We start from the raw sequence: 17259 nt of genomic DNA on the forward strand, positions 1-17259 counted from the left end.
CACTAACAAAGTTACACACGCAGGAAATAACGAACATTATTTTGTTTTCACTTCATTAGCCAGATTATTTTGAAGAGTAAGAACTATAGATAGATTTTCTTTTATGAACTTCAGAAATCCCCCCTCCGTTTTTCCAAGGTGAAATGTGAAATCTTCCTTTGAGTTACAAAGTTTCTTACAAATGCAAAATTCTGAATCTGGGAATCTGGTTTTTCAACCTCATTTGTGGAGATCGCCGTAAAATCTCAAAAGAGCTAAACCTGTATTTTCTGTTACACAAAGAAAATTACAACTGTGGATGTTCTTATATCACATTTCACCAGAAAACGTCTGCATTTTTAGTAGGGTTCAAGTAATGAGCTACTTAATGACACATAGTGTGTGTTTAAGATATTTTGGTTTCTTGCCCAAAAACCGCTGCCACCCCACACACTAATTTATACCACAAGTGAAAACTTACACTTCCAAAGATAAACTCGCATCTCTGCTGCGGTAAACCTTACGCAGCATATCAAGAATTTTTAATAAACATACTTCTCGTTTCTGCCTATTATACAAAATAGTCTCTCTATTAAATACAGATTTGGTTGGTTTTCTTTTTCTTCTAGAAAAATAAAGGAAGGAATAGCTTGTCACTGACAAACTTTAATAAACTTGAAAGGAAAAATAAAATCCTTTCTATTGGCTTGAGCTTTCTAGCTATGACTGGTAAGTGTGAGGCTGATGACATGAGATTTTTCATTTATATTTAAAATAATTCATCAAATACTACTGCTCATAGCAGAAGCAAACCACACAGTTGGGATAACAACCTAATAGAGCTCCCATGCATTGCACTCAGTTTTTGGTAGATTTTATGGAACGACACTTCACCACTGGAAAAGCAAAGCGGGGATGAATGGCACATCCCAGTACCTCGCTGAGAAATACCAGGGATGAAATTGTGGCCCAGCTGAACTCGACAGCAGTTCTGCCACCAAACACGGCCAGAATCTCATCCTCCAAAGTTATGAGTTATCCCGGTGCTCACTCACATCACAGCAGATTCATAAACCAGCCACCAAAATCAGATTTCATTCTGACTAATTATTTGCAGTGATGACATGTTGTTACCAGAAACCATCATTTCTGGCCCAATGTTGTTCCTATTTGCTGTTTCGTCATGTTTTCATGCATTTTCTTCATCAATCCTGGTTGCCACAGGATTCTTTGCCATCGCTGATAGCAAATCTTGATAACCATTAACGCTAAAGTACCCAAAAAAGTAAACTCTGGTCAGATTACCACAGGGTCTATTATTCCAAAAACCCACAAAATCCCTATTCCGTTAGGGAGTGGTTCTCGAAAGAAAGCAAAATGCTCGTCAACATGAAGAAGAAATAAAGATACATTTCAGATACCTGGATCTCAAAGCTTCCAAACCATGGTAATGACATCAAAGGCCCGGACGTGGTTTCTGCCCTGTCACTCGGAACGTGGTTGCTTGCAATCCACTGCGAGTACAATTCCACCACCACAAACCTTTGCCAGCTGCAGGGATCGCTTCTATAATCCAATTTTTCCATGGTCACAACGCCTCATATAAATAACTTAATCCCCAGCTTAAGCAGTCACATGAGCATGTTCTTTCCCCGTGCTCCCATTTTCAAAATCCTGTTCCTCTTACACAAACAGTTATAAACTCATTTGATTCGTGCTCACAGATTTAAGGGGTTGGGAAACAGGTTGCCAGTGACTTGCTTTAATACCGGAGCAAGAATCATTTCTTCACATTTCTAAACACTGTTGTCAACAAAAATCTAAGTTTGAAAACCACAATAGAACACGGCCATTTGCCTTGATCAAAATTACTTTGAATCATAATCTCCCTTAAAAAATACATATTTAATACATTTGCAGCAGGAGCTTGAAGGCTTCTGCTTCAGGTGTGTAACAAGACAAAAACAGGTCTAATGCAACAACTTGGACAGGTTAGTTTTGCCATTCAGTTTTCCCAAGATAGCCAGTAAATGGCTAGAAACAAATGAAGGTTTCCTCAGCAGTCTCAATATTCCTCATGTTTTCCTCCATGTAACTATCAAACCCGCTGCCCTAACAGAAGCGTAAAAACAAAACATCCAACTCTTCAAACACCACAAAGTCAGCTCTCTCTGGCTATGTTCTTAAGCCTTAATTGGCATTTCAAATCGGCAACTGCACACAAAACACTCTAGTATAACAAATTATTCCCACTCTACTAATCCATTTGTGACCTACATAAGATGTGACTATAAAGGATCTTTTAACAGGGTGATCCTACTGGTATATTAAAACGTAGTTCAATTAGAAAAGTTGGTCATTTTTAGATTATCTTTTAATTCAACAGTAACATTTACATTTGCTTCCTCTTCACAAAGAGCTGTAGCACTTGTGTCAGATGCGCGGCTGTTTGAGAGGCCTCCACTTACCTCCTTTACTAGAAAATATTTACACCACAGTGTACAGAACAACCTTAACTGTCCCCAGCGGATTCCCCGAGTAATATTCTAGCAGAAGTCAGTGTATCAGAGTAAGACGCATACGTCCAGATTCTGCTCTTAAAACTGGTGGCTGTGCATACTACATTCTATATGCAAAACACATTTGGTTCCTTTTAAATTGACAAAAATCGCATCTTCAATATAATATTTGTTCATTAGTGCGTAATAGCTTTACTAACCAAAAGACTCATGCAGATTGGAATAGACACAAGTACATTTGCATCATATGAATTCGTGTTATGAATCCACAGACATGATGATACTTGATCTTTACTTTACCAGAGACTGCAAATTTCTTCCATCTCAATGACAGCAAGTCTTTCAAAATAATACACACAAGAAACCTGAAATTCAAGACTTACGCTGTTTTGAACATGTGGACAATATTTAAATGTGTGTTATTTGTTTTATTGCATTTTCTGAGAAAGTAATAATTCTCCGATACTTACTACATTTGGTGCGCTCACAGCTGGTACTTGCAAAGAAATCTGAATTCAGATTTCAAGATTGAGGAATTTCTGGTGAACACCCGCAACAGACTAAATTAAACCAGTCCATTAGGATTCCTTCATAAACACTAACAAAACATCTATTGGCAACAACAATACCCACCCCATTCTTACAAAATGTAGTTTAACTGCAAGTAGCAGTTTCTGCCTCATCTACACAGTACAGATTCAAAAGTTTTGGTGTTATACTCACAGCGAATTCCGTAAATCATGAGAGGATCAAGTTGCTTCTTGCCGTGCTTGCCCTGGCCCGACAGGTTGGAGATGGCCTGAATTTCCCGATGGAAGAGATAATCAAGCAGCGTCAGTGCCATCTTCTCGGCCGTGCGGCAGTTGGTGCTGATGTGCAGCATGTCCGCAGGGGTGATGGGGCAACGCACCCGCATCTCGGGGTTGTTTTCATCGCCGAGCCACGTGCCATTGGGGTAATCCTCTAAAAACAGAGATTGGAGAAATTCTCATTGTGGCACAGAATGAAACAGGCAGGTTCAAGTTACAGTCAATTTCTTAAGTCATCATGAGCTCTTCCAATTTTCTTTGCAGTCTCCACAAACTTCTTTTAAAATCTAGCATGACAAATAGGCTCGCAAGATTTATTACAGATAAAAAGCTATTCTCTAATCCACACCAATGGTGACCAGCAGTGATTACCATCAATGTTCTGGCCTACACGAGGAACTGGTGCCATTAGTCCAGATGTCCTACTCACTCTCAGATATCGTTTTAAGTATCTCATACTAGAGGCCAAGAGCTGAAAGAGCTCACTGCAATCACAGCGTCCTCATTCATCACGTTAGTCATCCCCTAAAAATGAACATTACTGCAACCCCGTAATATTCTTAAAGTACAGCTAATCTCAAGCTAACAGCTCTGAACCAGTTTTCCCCAAAAACACCAGATTAAAATGAGTCTAAGCAAAACTACAAATTTAAGAAATTATAATAAATAGTGAGCAGGAACTTAATCACTTAAAAAGCGTATTTCGAGCAGTGACAATCGTTCAAAACGTAGCCAGAGATACCAATCAAAGCTTTGGTCTTTCATCAGATTTACATAATACCTCTACATTATTTCCTAAACACATTTTACCAAGGAACAGGACCAGCATAAAGATTTCATATCACATGCCAAGTGCATCTTCCCTTCTATTCAAGTATAAGATCATTAGCAGCAGAACTAGACCAAACTCCTCATATTAACATACAAACATTTTAAATATAATGAAGTTTGTTTGATTTCTGTCCAACCCTCTCAGTTTAGCAGGAAAAATATTATTCATTTTAAGAGAAATATTAAGCCCTCACTGGAAATTAATCTTTGCAGGCAATGCCAAAAGTCAGTGGATTCAAAACTAACCAGAAACTAGAAGCAAACTCCTAAGGATGAGCGATCCCTACCCAAGGGGAGGATGCAACACAGGACCTGGGATGAGACACTCACTCCAGATAAAAGCACCATTTCCAGTACAAATCTTGACAACACTTATAGGAACTGGATGGAAGAATGTTCCAGTACTATTTCAATGTTCACTGACAAAAACCATTTGGATTTTATTTCTAGGTTTGCTCAACTTTTTGGAGTGAAACAACATTTCCTGACACAGGAGGCGCTCAGCCCTTCTACTCTGGAGTTTGACAGCATTTCATTGTTGTTTCACTTACCTTCAGAATGGTAAAAATGTGAATAAATCATACAATTACATGATTTACCTTTCATTACATGCCTTTAAAGTCCGGTTTGATGGTATATACAAAGTCACAAACCCCTGTTTTCCATAACCCTCCCAGTCACAAATCAGGGTGACAAGGATCTGACAGACGAGCGAATCCTTTCCACATTACCCAGGACCCCTGTGTGAGCAGCATCTTTATCTCCAAGTACTGGCACAGGTTAAGCAGCCGGCATTTTACTAGACTACAAGCCAGAAGTATGCAGTAAAATACACCATAAAAGCAACTCAAAACACTGAAAAACACTTTTCCAACATGACCTTTGGGTTGAGTCATACCACACGTCAGATGCAAGTTTATTGCGATGAATAATGACAGTACGAAGCAAATGTTAGATTATGCAATACTGATACATCATTATAAACATCAGATTATCAACTATGATAATTTGTAAGGGAAAATATTTACTGCTGATGTTTGTAGCAGCTAATCCCTCAAACTTTTTTCTGTTGAAATCAGAACTTACTCCTCTGTTCTGAATATATTTTCACGCATACGTGATTTTTTTTTGGTGTATATTTTATTTGAGCCTTACTTTTTATCCTCAGCTACATAACAGGGCACGCTGGTTCTTTTCTGCTCACAGTACCAGGTGCCATCTGAAAAATAAGGTGGTTCAGATGAATGATGATTGTTTTGAATGCCCCGGTGTCTGGCCTCACCACAAGCCTGGTGAACATTATCGGACAAAACAACAGCCTGTTCCTGAAGATAAATTAACTGCTTTAGAAAAATGTGGGCAGAGTTGGCAAAGCAAAAACATCTTTGGGTAAGCGTGTAAGTTTTTCAAAGAAATTCTAGAAAGCCTAAGTAAATTATTTTATATCCTATCAAAATCTTAATTCCTTAGCAGTTGACAGAATTACTATTAGATATGAGTTATTACTATGTATAGAACGCCTTCCACCTGCAGTCTTGTTTAACAAATGCTATCAACGTATATAAACCAAAGATTTTTTCAATTTACAAAAAAAATCTGCCTTTTTTTTTCCTTCACTGGCACCAAGTCCAGAACATACTGTTTTTACCACATGCAACTGTTCTTTTATTGCTAACAGCCTGGAAAAAAGACACTATCTGGTTATTCTGACCTATGAACACAAGCCCCACATTAAATTATCTCTTGCATTTTCCTCCTGCTTTAAAAGCTTTGACAGAAAAGAGAATTCGCCTTATAATCATTTTGCATTAAGTGGAACCTGCATGACTCAAGTTAACCATGACTCTACTGTCTCACTGCAGCTTCTTGAGGGCATAAAAGCTTAAACTATTCCTTCTGTAGATCAAAATAATTCCTACCCGCCTGCCAGCACATCTGGCACTTTGCACAGAGTAAATCCAATGAGATCGGCACACGAAAAACTGGTGAAAAGAGGAAGCGTGGGGGGAAAAGACACTGAGTAAGGAAAGAAAAAACGGGGAGTTTGATGGACATTCTCTCTAAGCAATTAAGTACATAAATACTATTGATTAAAGCTGCGTTATTTGAAGCTCCTAGCACTCAAGCATCCTTTTATGCTTACTGAAATGGTTCTTCATGTGTATTATCAGACATTATAGGTAATATTTAGATGGAATCTAGAGGAGGCAGGTTGTTTAGTAGATCTATTCTAATAGCCAGACCCCGAGTCAGGAATTCACCAGGGCCTGTACAACCACAGAGCCGCTTTATTCCTTAAACACGACCAAACCGCAAATGACACGAAGGGTTGAAAAGAAATAACACAGTCAACACACTCTTCTTAAAAATAATGAAAGATAAATGCAGACACTCATCTGTAACCCAGTCCATCACACAACTTTCTTGTTTTGCCCTCAAGTATTTTTCTTTCACTAATTTTCCTAACGGCCTTGCTGCATTTTGAGTGCTATGTGGAAAGGTGCTTCCTTGTGTTTCTTCACACCACATATTTTATCAGAGAAGTGGCTCTTGATCATTTCTACTCCAAGTGTTAAAAGTCCTGACATTTTTATCTGATTTACTCTGCACTTGGAAGCTCATTTCAATGACAGACTAATATCTCGCTCCTCTTCGGTGCTTTTTTAAGATCTGAAAATTTGCCTTTATCTCCATTTTACTGAACCCAGAACTAGTTTGCTTTTCAACGCTGTTTTCAAATCTTTCTTACCGCATTCAGTCCATTTCTTTTATCTCCCAGCACAGCTGACCGCTCCTCTCATTCGGACAGGAGGCGGCTGGGGCTGCTGCGCAAAGAATTTCTATGGGAACAGGGCGAGCCGGCCTTAAGGTTAGCATAAAAAAAATTAAGTCAAGAGAACAAAAAAATCAGACAAGAGTCACTGTGGCTTTCAGACTTGCTCCCAACATGTGCTTTTCCCAGCCGGGGAGATGACACACACTTCACTCAGCTCTGTTGGGAGCAAATCTGGCATTTGCAATGGGGAAAAAAGAACCGGTAGCTGCTGTACGAAGGCAAAAAGCTGAATTAATCTTTAAAAAAAAAAAATCCAAACGTACAAAAATAAAGCTTCATTTCTAGAGAAATTAGATAATATTTTGGCTGATGCATAGAAGATTTGACATAATCTTTTAAAGTAAACTTCTGTCAATTAGGTCGAGTCCTTTATCCTTGCAAGAGTTCACAGGGTTAGTGATTAACCGACAGAGACCGACTTCATTAACTAATGATCATTAAATATAAGGAACAGCGATAGGCTATAAGTTAACCTACAAATCTCAAATGTGATTTAAAGCTTGTGCTAAAGGAAAGGTTAAAAACCAGCTTTAAAGCTCTGCTCACCAAAACCTCCTCTGACCACAAAAATCAGTGAAGAGGCGGTGATTTCTGGTCAAAGGGAGCGAACAACACACACATATCCACAAACAGCAGAAACCTGGACACAGAAATGGAGTTTTACACCTGATTGGTGGGGAAAAGAAGGTTTAATTTCCATGTAAAGATAAAAGATAGATAGTCAGAAGAGTGTTGTGCTCCAAGTCTAATGTGTACAGCACAAAGGGTTTGTTTAATGCAGACACAGCTCCGGGTAATTTCTGGGTCACTGTGGTCAGAGCATCCCTGCGCCACACAAAATATTCTGAAAATATCTAATATCCCACACTCACAGGTTCTTCAGTTCTCCCACAGACAACAGCCAACGTGGACAGACACACATGGGCACACAGGGCTTGTCTCAGCAAACACGATGGCGTGCACAGAAGGCTCAGCATAACTTCCACGAGATGGCTTGTTTGGTAAAAATAAAGCCTCAGTTTTAGTATATGGTTAAATCCATGAGAGAAAGAGGAGGTTCACTTACTTTATGACTCATGGAAGCCCAGGGAATTTACTCAACAGAAGTAGAAAATGAGGACTATGCAATCAACTGTAATTTACAACGCTCAGTTAAAAAAATTCATGATAAAATTAAGAAAAATAAAAGCCGTGCACTCAGAGGGATTTTTAAACCCTTAGGAAAGGAGTTTCATGTCACTAAAACAAATTTCTAATTCGGATTTTGCCCACTTTCTTGTTTATTGCCTCTTTGTTATATTTAACTTTACAGAGTGGACCAGACTTAATTCAAACATTGCTGTGACAGACAGAAAAAAAAACATCGTTCATTTGTTAGCTCCCAATAATAATAATAAAAAAATCTAAACAATTCAATTTCTATCGTTTTCTTTGGCTTTAACAAGTCACTGAAGCTCTTGAAGTCTCATCAGTGTCTTCACATCGGCTGCATATGATCTTGGTTGAAGGTACAAAAAGTTGGCTATTTCCAAGTTCATTCTCGCTGTCTGTATCTAGTCATAAGGAGCTTGGCAGGAACAGCAAAGTGCTGCAAATGATCATCTAACATGTGAGATTTGATCTTGCAGTGAACTGGAAAATCCTGCAGACAGATAAGTCTGGGCCACGTACATGTAGCTGCTTGGATTTCCATTTGGAAAACAAATTCTAAGCACTATTTAATGCTATGATTGTAAAATTACTGTTTCAGATGCAAAGCTGAAGAGACATTAAGTGACTAAACAATTTTCTTTGGAAAAATATTACTCATCCTCTAATTAACACACTGTGTGGACCAGTTTTCCCTTATCTCCTCCAAAAATATTCATGTTTACATTTCTAAGTCTGTACTTTTCATAGTTTAAAAGCGCAGTAAAAAGAATGCAGAGAAAGCAGATACAATACAAAACTATTGGATACGGTGCCAAACATCATATGTCAGTGTATCAAGCATAAAGTTCACTGAACCAAATTCCAAATCAATGGATTTCGCAATTTTATTTATATCACCTAAAACCAGCTTTCCTGGAGCTCTGTTCATCTGCATACTTGGGAGATACTAAGGACAGTGTGTTTGTTTCTTAGTAATTTCAAAGTCTTGGCTTTGGCATAGACATTTTTAAAAAATATCTGCTTTTTTTTAGTAATGCTGAATGGGACATTCTTATACCACAAAGATGAAAGGTCCTGCTCTTTTTCCCTTCCATATTAAAAATAGGACAGTAAGTCTATTGTGAAAGACTTAAAAGGATGACACAATGTGCTTTAATGTTTTAGGAACAGATGCTCCTCTTGTTTGTACATCAAGTCACAGATTAAATATTTTAAATGTTACCATATACTAAATGTGTGTACGAACAACATTATGATATTCCCTGAATCTTGAAGCTCCTTGTATCTTGAAAGCAATATCTAACATCAAGCAAAATAATGCTCTCATTTCTCCTAGAGAAGTGTGCGCGTACAGAATAAACACAGTGCCTTAAGACGACTCACTCCTTAGTTCAACAGTCAGTACTCAACATTTGAGCTTCCTTGAGCTAAACTGAAGCAGCTGCTCAAGTTCATGTCCATAGGAAGGGAAATTCTGTTTTTACAAATATTCTAATGTGACATCTTGAAGAGCAAGTTCTTGCAAAGCTTTTCAAGATAAAATTCAACGCCTTCAGAGGAAACACCTAACGGCCTGATCACAGCAAAATTTGTCAAAAAAATTAGTAAGCATATTTGGATAGTAGCTACTCTTTGCTTTCTGCTGTTTGTACACTTTTCTTGGGAAATAGTACTTAACACTGTAAAATTCTGAAACTGCTATTTAGTGCAAGCTTGAGACCCATCAGAAAGAGTTCTTTATGAACTGTGATTTTCTATATACGAATTCCAAGCAGTTTACCCAACAAATGGAAACCACAAGTAAGCAAAAGCCACACTTTTTTACCATTTTCTACAATTCCAAGAGTGTAACACTCTTAAATCAGATTTGAGTATTGCAGAAGGCACTATGGAAGTATAGAACAAATACAATGTTCTTATCCAGCAATTTTATAACCCAAGAATATGAGAACCGGCAGATTACAAAGAGGCAGGTGACAACACACATTGAGAGGGTATGTACCACAAAAATATATATATATTATCTTAAAGGAAGTATCTTAAAAGAAAGGTATCTTAACTATGGCTAAGTTTTATGTAAACACCATGAAAAAAAGCAATCTTATGAGCTCTAAAGAGCGCCTGGGGAATGGCAGAGGACTGGGTCTTCCTTCTAAAGAGGGCACGTGAAATAGGGAAAGAGAAGATGACAGGGTTTAAATCACAAGTTTAGAAAATCATATTTCTAACAGCTTTCTGAATATCGGCAAGAAAGAAGGCTTTGCAGTAAATAAGATGCGAGGTAACTGGAATCTAGACAAAAGAGTGTTATTTTCATCTCAGATGTTGTCTATTAAGAACATAAAAGTCCCCTTTTGACTGCTGATCATTTGAAAATCTACTCACCATTCTTACCAAACCTTATTTGTTCATAGCTACTGCAACTTGCTTTTCTTCATCTAATACTAAGACTCTTCAGTTAAAAAAATGTAGACAAATATATTTGAGAATGTCATAATGTTTTTTAATAGCTTTGTGGTGAGCATGAAAGCGCACATGGCTGCCAGGTTACGGCTTAGTCAACTGGAAAACCAACCCTCGACAGGATTACAGCCACATACCAGAGAATTCATTAAAGTCAGAAAACAATATAGGTACTTAATATCACAGGTTTAAAACTTCTGTAATTTAAAACTAGCGTGGATCTAATGTTCTTCACAGTATTATTTTTTGCAGCGGACAGCAAAATCTAAAAGAACATAACAACGTTAGGGTGAAAGTTTTTGTGAACAGAGAATTCCGGAAAGGCCGCAATAAGGTCTCTCTGGAGAGCTGAACTCCCCAACTCTGTCAGCCTGTCCTCCCCGCAGAGCTGGTCCAGCCTCGGATCATTTCTTTGGCTCATCTGGCCCCTCTCCAGCAGGCCCATGTGTGTCCTGTGCTAGGACCCAGAGCTGGACCAGTGCTGCAGGGAGGTCTCAGCAGAGCGGGGCAGACGGGCAGAGTCACCTCCCTCCACCTGCTGCTCATGTTCCTTGTGATGCAGCCCAGGACACAGGTGGATTTCTGGGCTGCAAGTGCACATGGCAGCTCATGTCCAATCTTTCATCCATCAGAGCCCCCAAGTACTTCTCCGTGGGGCTGCTCACCATCCCTCCCATCCCCAGCCTGCATTGATACCGGGGGTTGCCCCGACCCAGATGCAGGACCTTGCACTTGCCCTAGTTGAACCTCATAATGTTTGCATAGGTCCCACTTCTCGAGCTCGTCCCGGTCCCTCTGGATGGCATCCTGCCCCTCAGGTGGGTCACCTGCACAACTCAGCTTGGTGTCATTCGCAAACTTGCTGAGGATGCACTTGATCCCACTGTCTACATCACTGATGAAGACATTAAATAGTACTGGTCCCAATTTGGACCCGTGAGGGACACCACTTGCCATCAGTGCCCATCCAGACATTGAGCCATTGACTGCTACTCTCTGACTGTGACCATTCAGCCAGTTCCTCATCCACTGAACAGTCCACCCATCAAATCCATACCTCTCCAATTCAGAGAGAAGAATGTTGTGGGGGACAGTGTCAAAGGCTTTATAGAAGTCCAGACAGACAACATCCCTAACCCTTCCTTTGTCCACTGACATAGTTACTCCATCGTAGAAGTCCACGAAGTTCGTCAGGCAGGACTTGCCACCATTGGTGAAGCTGTGCTGGCCATCCCGAATCACCTCCCTGTCCTCCACGTGCAGTTTCTAGCAGGATCTGTTCCATGATCTTCAGAGGCACAGCAGTGAGGCTGCCAGGTCTGTACTTGCTGGGTTCCTCCTTTCTACCTTTGTCAAAACGGGGAGGATGTTTCCCTTTTTCCAGGGCCTTTACCTGACTGCCAGGGCTTCTCAAATATCATGGAGAGTGGCTCGGCAACTACATCAGTGAACTCCCCCAGGACTCCGAGATGTATCTCATGGGGTCCCAGAGATTTATATTGGTTCAGTCACGCAATTCTGCACAGCTTCAGTACACCTGAGAGAAATACCAACTCCATTCCCATCACAGCTGAACTGACTGCATTAAAAACCATTTAACACACAGAGCAAATAAATCCTCACAAACACAAATGGACAAACAAGTTTTTTATAACAGTTCCTGAAGACCTACAACAGCTCATGAGAAAAATAACATGGACATCAACACAAGGCCCAAATGATGACGGTTTAAAAAAGTTCTCCATCAATCAATTGCTTATGGTTTTTAAGCCTAATAAGAAAGTTGATGATTAAAAAAGGGCCAAGTTTGTTTAAACTGAGTGTATGCTGTATGCCAAAACTACAGTAAAAACACATTCATGTCAAAACTGGACTTTTAAAAGAGGAAAATACATCTATCAATTGTTGACATTTACTTTAAACACTTCCTATTGATAAATGTTTGTTTCTTGTTGCATTAAATGAGAAAGATGTGTAATTCATACTGGGGCAGGGTGGGAAATCGGGACAATGAACAAGAAAAGTTCTGTGTTTTTGAATACAAGCTTCCTCCAGATTAAAGAAAATGCACACAGTACCTCAGAAAAACACAGCAAAGGCATTTATTTTCATCATATCCACACTGTCTTCATCTACCAAAACCTTGCAGAAAACCAGGCTCTACCCAAATTCTTAGATACTTGCATGGTGAAGTGGTTTGTTTATAATGCTTTGCAGACCATTAACAGCATCTATAAAATGGATAAGCATCTTCAGCTTTCTGAAAAGCAAAAGAATTAAGTAACTGTTGCTCAGAGAAAAGAGAGAACATGCCTTAGTGCACATGCAAAGAGTACAACTGAAGATGGAAAAAAGTCAGAGTGTACAGTCAGAAGAAAGAAAAAACAACAACAAACCTCCCCACCACTTATTCTAGACCATTATTGGAATGGAGCTCCAAGCTTCTGTATAGTTACTTTTCAGGAACAGAAAGGCAATAACACTCGTACTTTTGAACTACCATAAATAATCCAATGCTCTTTGAAAACAGTAGAGAACAAACAATGCCTTTCTATAAATCTAAATTCTGAGAATATCCAGAGGTCAATGACGTACCCGAAGCCAGGGCAAGGCCAACGATAAACGGTTTAGTTTTGATTTCTGGACACAAAATGACTGACAGGAGTCAGACTGACAACGTGTTGTTTAGTCTCTGTGTGTAAGGCCGGAATTACACCATTCTCCACCCTCTCCTATTTTCTAATCAATCGAGATTCCTTTGAGCAACTCAAAGTCACTCAGGATTCTCCCACAGATGATGAAGCGAAGCTGATGGGTGCAGTAGCTTTTGTCTTTTACTGCTGAAGAAAACGAGTCTGCACAACAGACCTATTCTTCTTCATCACTTCATTTATTAATAATTTCATTTTGTGACATATTTCAGGCTCGTTCGCTCAGCATTCCTCTCTCATCTTCACGAGGGCAAGAGGTACTAATCTCATTCCCAGAACATTCATCAATCTCCGAGAGATTTTTAATGGATGAGAGTTCTAAAGGTCTGAAGAAAATCAGATCTGAAGACTTCAATGGATTAGCCGTTTCTTCAAAATTTACATGTACAACAACGGCACAAAAGGCCCACAACACGTTTGTCTGCAAATGTGCCAACCAACCTAGCTAAAAAGGGCGTTATAAAACAAATACCCTCCTCATGTTAGAGACTTTGTTCCTGGCATAGCAGACCCAGAGCTCTATGAAATATTAACAGACTCCACATTTTATATGTATTTTCACATCAAAATATCGGCACTAGCTGCAATCTGATGATTTTTTTGAGAGGAACGCCTCCAACAGCCTCGGTCTTCTTTAATTCCCCATTGACTCCAAACAAACCCCCCTTCAGCAGCAACCGTGTCACAACACACACAGGACAGGACCCAAAAGCTCCGTTTGAAATGCACGTGTTGTCAGAGGATCCAGAAAAGCAGAAGAATCTCAGGTTCAAATGCCTTAGAACAACGTTCTCAGAAACAATCTTCAGTGCATGAGACTTTCACTAGACCAACTTTTGAAGTTTTCTAAGTATCAAAGTTTTAAAGCATCTTGTTTATGCAGGAAATTTACCATACAGAATTGTTCAGTTCCAAAATATTTGAATAAACTCTTAAATACTCAGTTTCAGGCTATCTTGAATTAACCCTTGCCACTAATTGCATCATAACCTGTGCACACCCAACATGCTTTTATCAATAGCTGGAGATCATGCAAAAGAAATTGGATCACTCATATATCAGAGCCCTTCTGCTTCAACGTTAGAGATCAAAAAGAAAACGCATTTGCCTCCTAAGTACAAAGGTCACCTCCTAAACACATTCTGCTGTCAGAAATAATTTATCTTCTCTGATACATGAATGTAAATATGAACTGCCACATCCAGAATTACACTTAAGTAAATATTCAATAAATATGTTTAAAAAAAGGTAAAATTATTAAATGGAAGTTTAGGATTCAAATTTCATACTTCTGAATCAAAAGAATCACTGATAGTTTGAAACATATAATTTATCATCATATCTTATTTTCACCTAAAATTCAGTGTCCCTTATCCCATATTTTTTGTGATTAAAATATAGCAACTAACATTCATTTCAAGATTGCCAAACATATAAAACAACATAAGGTTAACCTAAAATTCTTAGGCTTCACTACATTTGATTTGTGTCCTAAGGAGTTTTCATAAAAAGCTGACACTACATGCTATCCTGTTAACAGTCTGTATTTAATATTAATTTCCTTGTTAAAATAACTGTTTTACATTAATAATAATTACACAAGTAGACTGTCATAGTAAGTTACAGGAGGAGATGAACTAGTAGATTTTATTTCCCACAGAAGGCATTTATTTTCCTGAAATAATATTTCACCTTGGTGACAGGCAGCCCTGCGGGTTGCATGTGTTAATTTAAAGGGTTTAAAATGTAAAGCTACAGTGCTATAGTGGGGTATGCTGTTTAAATTTTACAAGCCATTTGAATTAGCTGTGCAAAACTAGTAAAAATAATAATAATAATAATAATAAATATAAAAATAAACCAGAAAATATTTTAAAAATAAATAATCAAGTAAACGATTCATTCAGATTCCTTCACTCCTACCTGACACTTGCTGCACTGCCTGACAATTCTCAGTAGGACCCACCACACAATCTCTGATGCTTCCAGTTGAATCTCAGTTCATTCCACCACCACATTTAACTGGCTCAAACATCCTCCCAGTTAATCAGTGAATTGTACCTTCAGAGTTCAGCGTAATGAGCGTCACATTGTTCCCGATACTTTGGCTTCCCAGCTGCCCGCTGTTGGACACAGAGTCGCTGGCCTCAGAGCCGCTCTCCCCGTCCTCGTTGTGACTGTCGTCGTGCCCCGGCACCTTCACCACGATGGTGTTCTGCCTGCGGCCGGGAACCGCGCTGCGGAAAACAAAACCACGTCACTTTGGGAAAACACAAGCCTCAAGCAGGAATTGCATCGTTATAAGGGAGTGAAAAACAGTAATTAACAAAATTTTATGTATTAGAAACGCATACTCTAAACAAGACTACTCCTGTTTATAACTAAGAGCTCTCTCACAAAATAAAGTCAAAGGGAAATAGCAGAAGAAATGAGAAATTTTAGATGCACACTTACTAAATTTGCATCAATTGAAAAGTCTAGGCCCAGTGTGAAAAAAAAAGTTATAAAAACATAAACAATAACACCATTTTCTACCCAGAATCTCCAGTTCCACTTAACTTAAAATCTGCTTTAGATAGTACAAATTTTAACAAGCCTTACTGGGCTGCTGCACATTCTTCAGTTGGTTAAATACAAGATCTTGGCGTGTTCTCAAGTGATAACTTTCCCCCCATTATTACCCAGGACATTCCCCATTTTGCACTTCACATTGCTGCAGAGACTGACATAGATCTGTCAATCGGGGGAATGAAGGGGGAGGATTCTCAGAACTGCTACTAACTTGCTGAGGATATTTTCCAGAGAATCGGCCGCTCTGCTCAGCGGCTCTTCCTGCCCAACCATCTTGGCTAGAATCGAACTCTGCCGGTCATTGTTCAGGATCACTGTGGTCTGAGGAACAACACTGCAAGACAAAAATCAGAGAGGAAAATGGAATGTAAAGGAATAAACCTTATAAATAATACATTAACACAGTCTTAGGGTTTAAATAGTCTACTTAGAACCAGAGGCTGCCTCTAAGCTTTGCTCTTTCTCCCAGTATCGCAGTTATGTATCAAATGCTAAAGCTGGTAATCCATCGAATTTGACATCTGCACCATTTCAAGCACTCAAATTCTTTCGGAGGACAGATGGCTTCAATGGAATTATATAAAAGCCCACGACCTCTGGCAAAGCGATAAAGAATTAAGTGACTCAAGATCTGCAGGAGGAAATCTGTAAATCACAGCTCCAAAGAGCCACCAAATTCTTGTTTTGAAAAATCCAAGAGCGAGCATGTTCAGACGTACTACAGCCAACTCACATGGCAATGCACTGGGTTTAGTAGGATAATTCCTAAGAAAAAAAATGTAAAAGTATTATTGCAAAATGATGAGCTTAGTCAAAAAGCGTGTATCGTTTGGAAGGGCAGGGAGACAGAAGTTGGATGGGGAGCATCAGAGCAGAAGAGGGACAGACTGTAACTGTAAATAGTGACCAGACTGAACTTGTGTGCATTTCATATAATGAAAAAACAAAACACAACTCTAAAACAAACAACACAAAAACATTTAGTGTGTGGGAAACCAGAAAGCCTTCTCTATCACTTCTGATGACAATATAGAAGGAAATAACTAGAGAAGTGTTGCATTATTCCTACACCATTACTCAATTTCCTCAGACATGGTTTTGATATTCCAGACTGTTTCCACTCTGTTCATCGTAAATTTAAGGAGACAACCTAGAAGCAAATGTGTGGGTTAGAGGCAGAGAAAGCTTCCTTCTCGTTCTTTGCTTCCCACAGTAAACAGCCCACTATTGTGTTTACTGGTCCAACAGCTCAAACATGACTGATTGTCACTTATTTTTCTTAAGTGTATTCCTTGGCTAATTGTTGAAACACGAATTAAACAAATCTGATGACAGCAACTGCTTATTTCAGCTGCAACAGAGCGCCTGCCTGCTTGAATATTCACAGC

At 39.1% G+C, this 17259-nt stretch overlaps 1 protein-coding gene across 2 annotated transcripts in view; it reads right to left on the reverse strand.

The window, feature by feature from the left end:
- The window catches only part of BANP (BTG3 associated nuclear protein), a 130735-nt gene that overhangs the window by 86006 nt on the left and 27470 nt on the right, over positions 1-17259 (reverse strand). For both annotated transcript variants that reach the window (XM_080352216.1, XM_080352215.1), the window contains exons 5-7: positions 16083-16205; positions 15362-15537; positions 3222-3461 (exon numbers count right to left, since the gene is read on the reverse strand). In XM_080352216.1, the coding sequence (XP_080208342.1) occupies positions 3222-3461; positions 15362-15537; positions 16083-16205 (539 nt within the window). The remainder of the gene's footprint in view (positions 1-3221; positions 3462-15361; positions 15538-16082; positions 16206-17259) is intronic.

The sequence above is a fragment of the Nesoenas mayeri genome (genome assembly GCF_963082525.1).
Source record: "Nesoenas mayeri genome assembly, chromosome: 12".
Lineage (NCBI taxonomy): Eukaryota > Metazoa > Chordata > Aves > Columbiformes > Columbidae > Nesoenas > Nesoenas mayeri.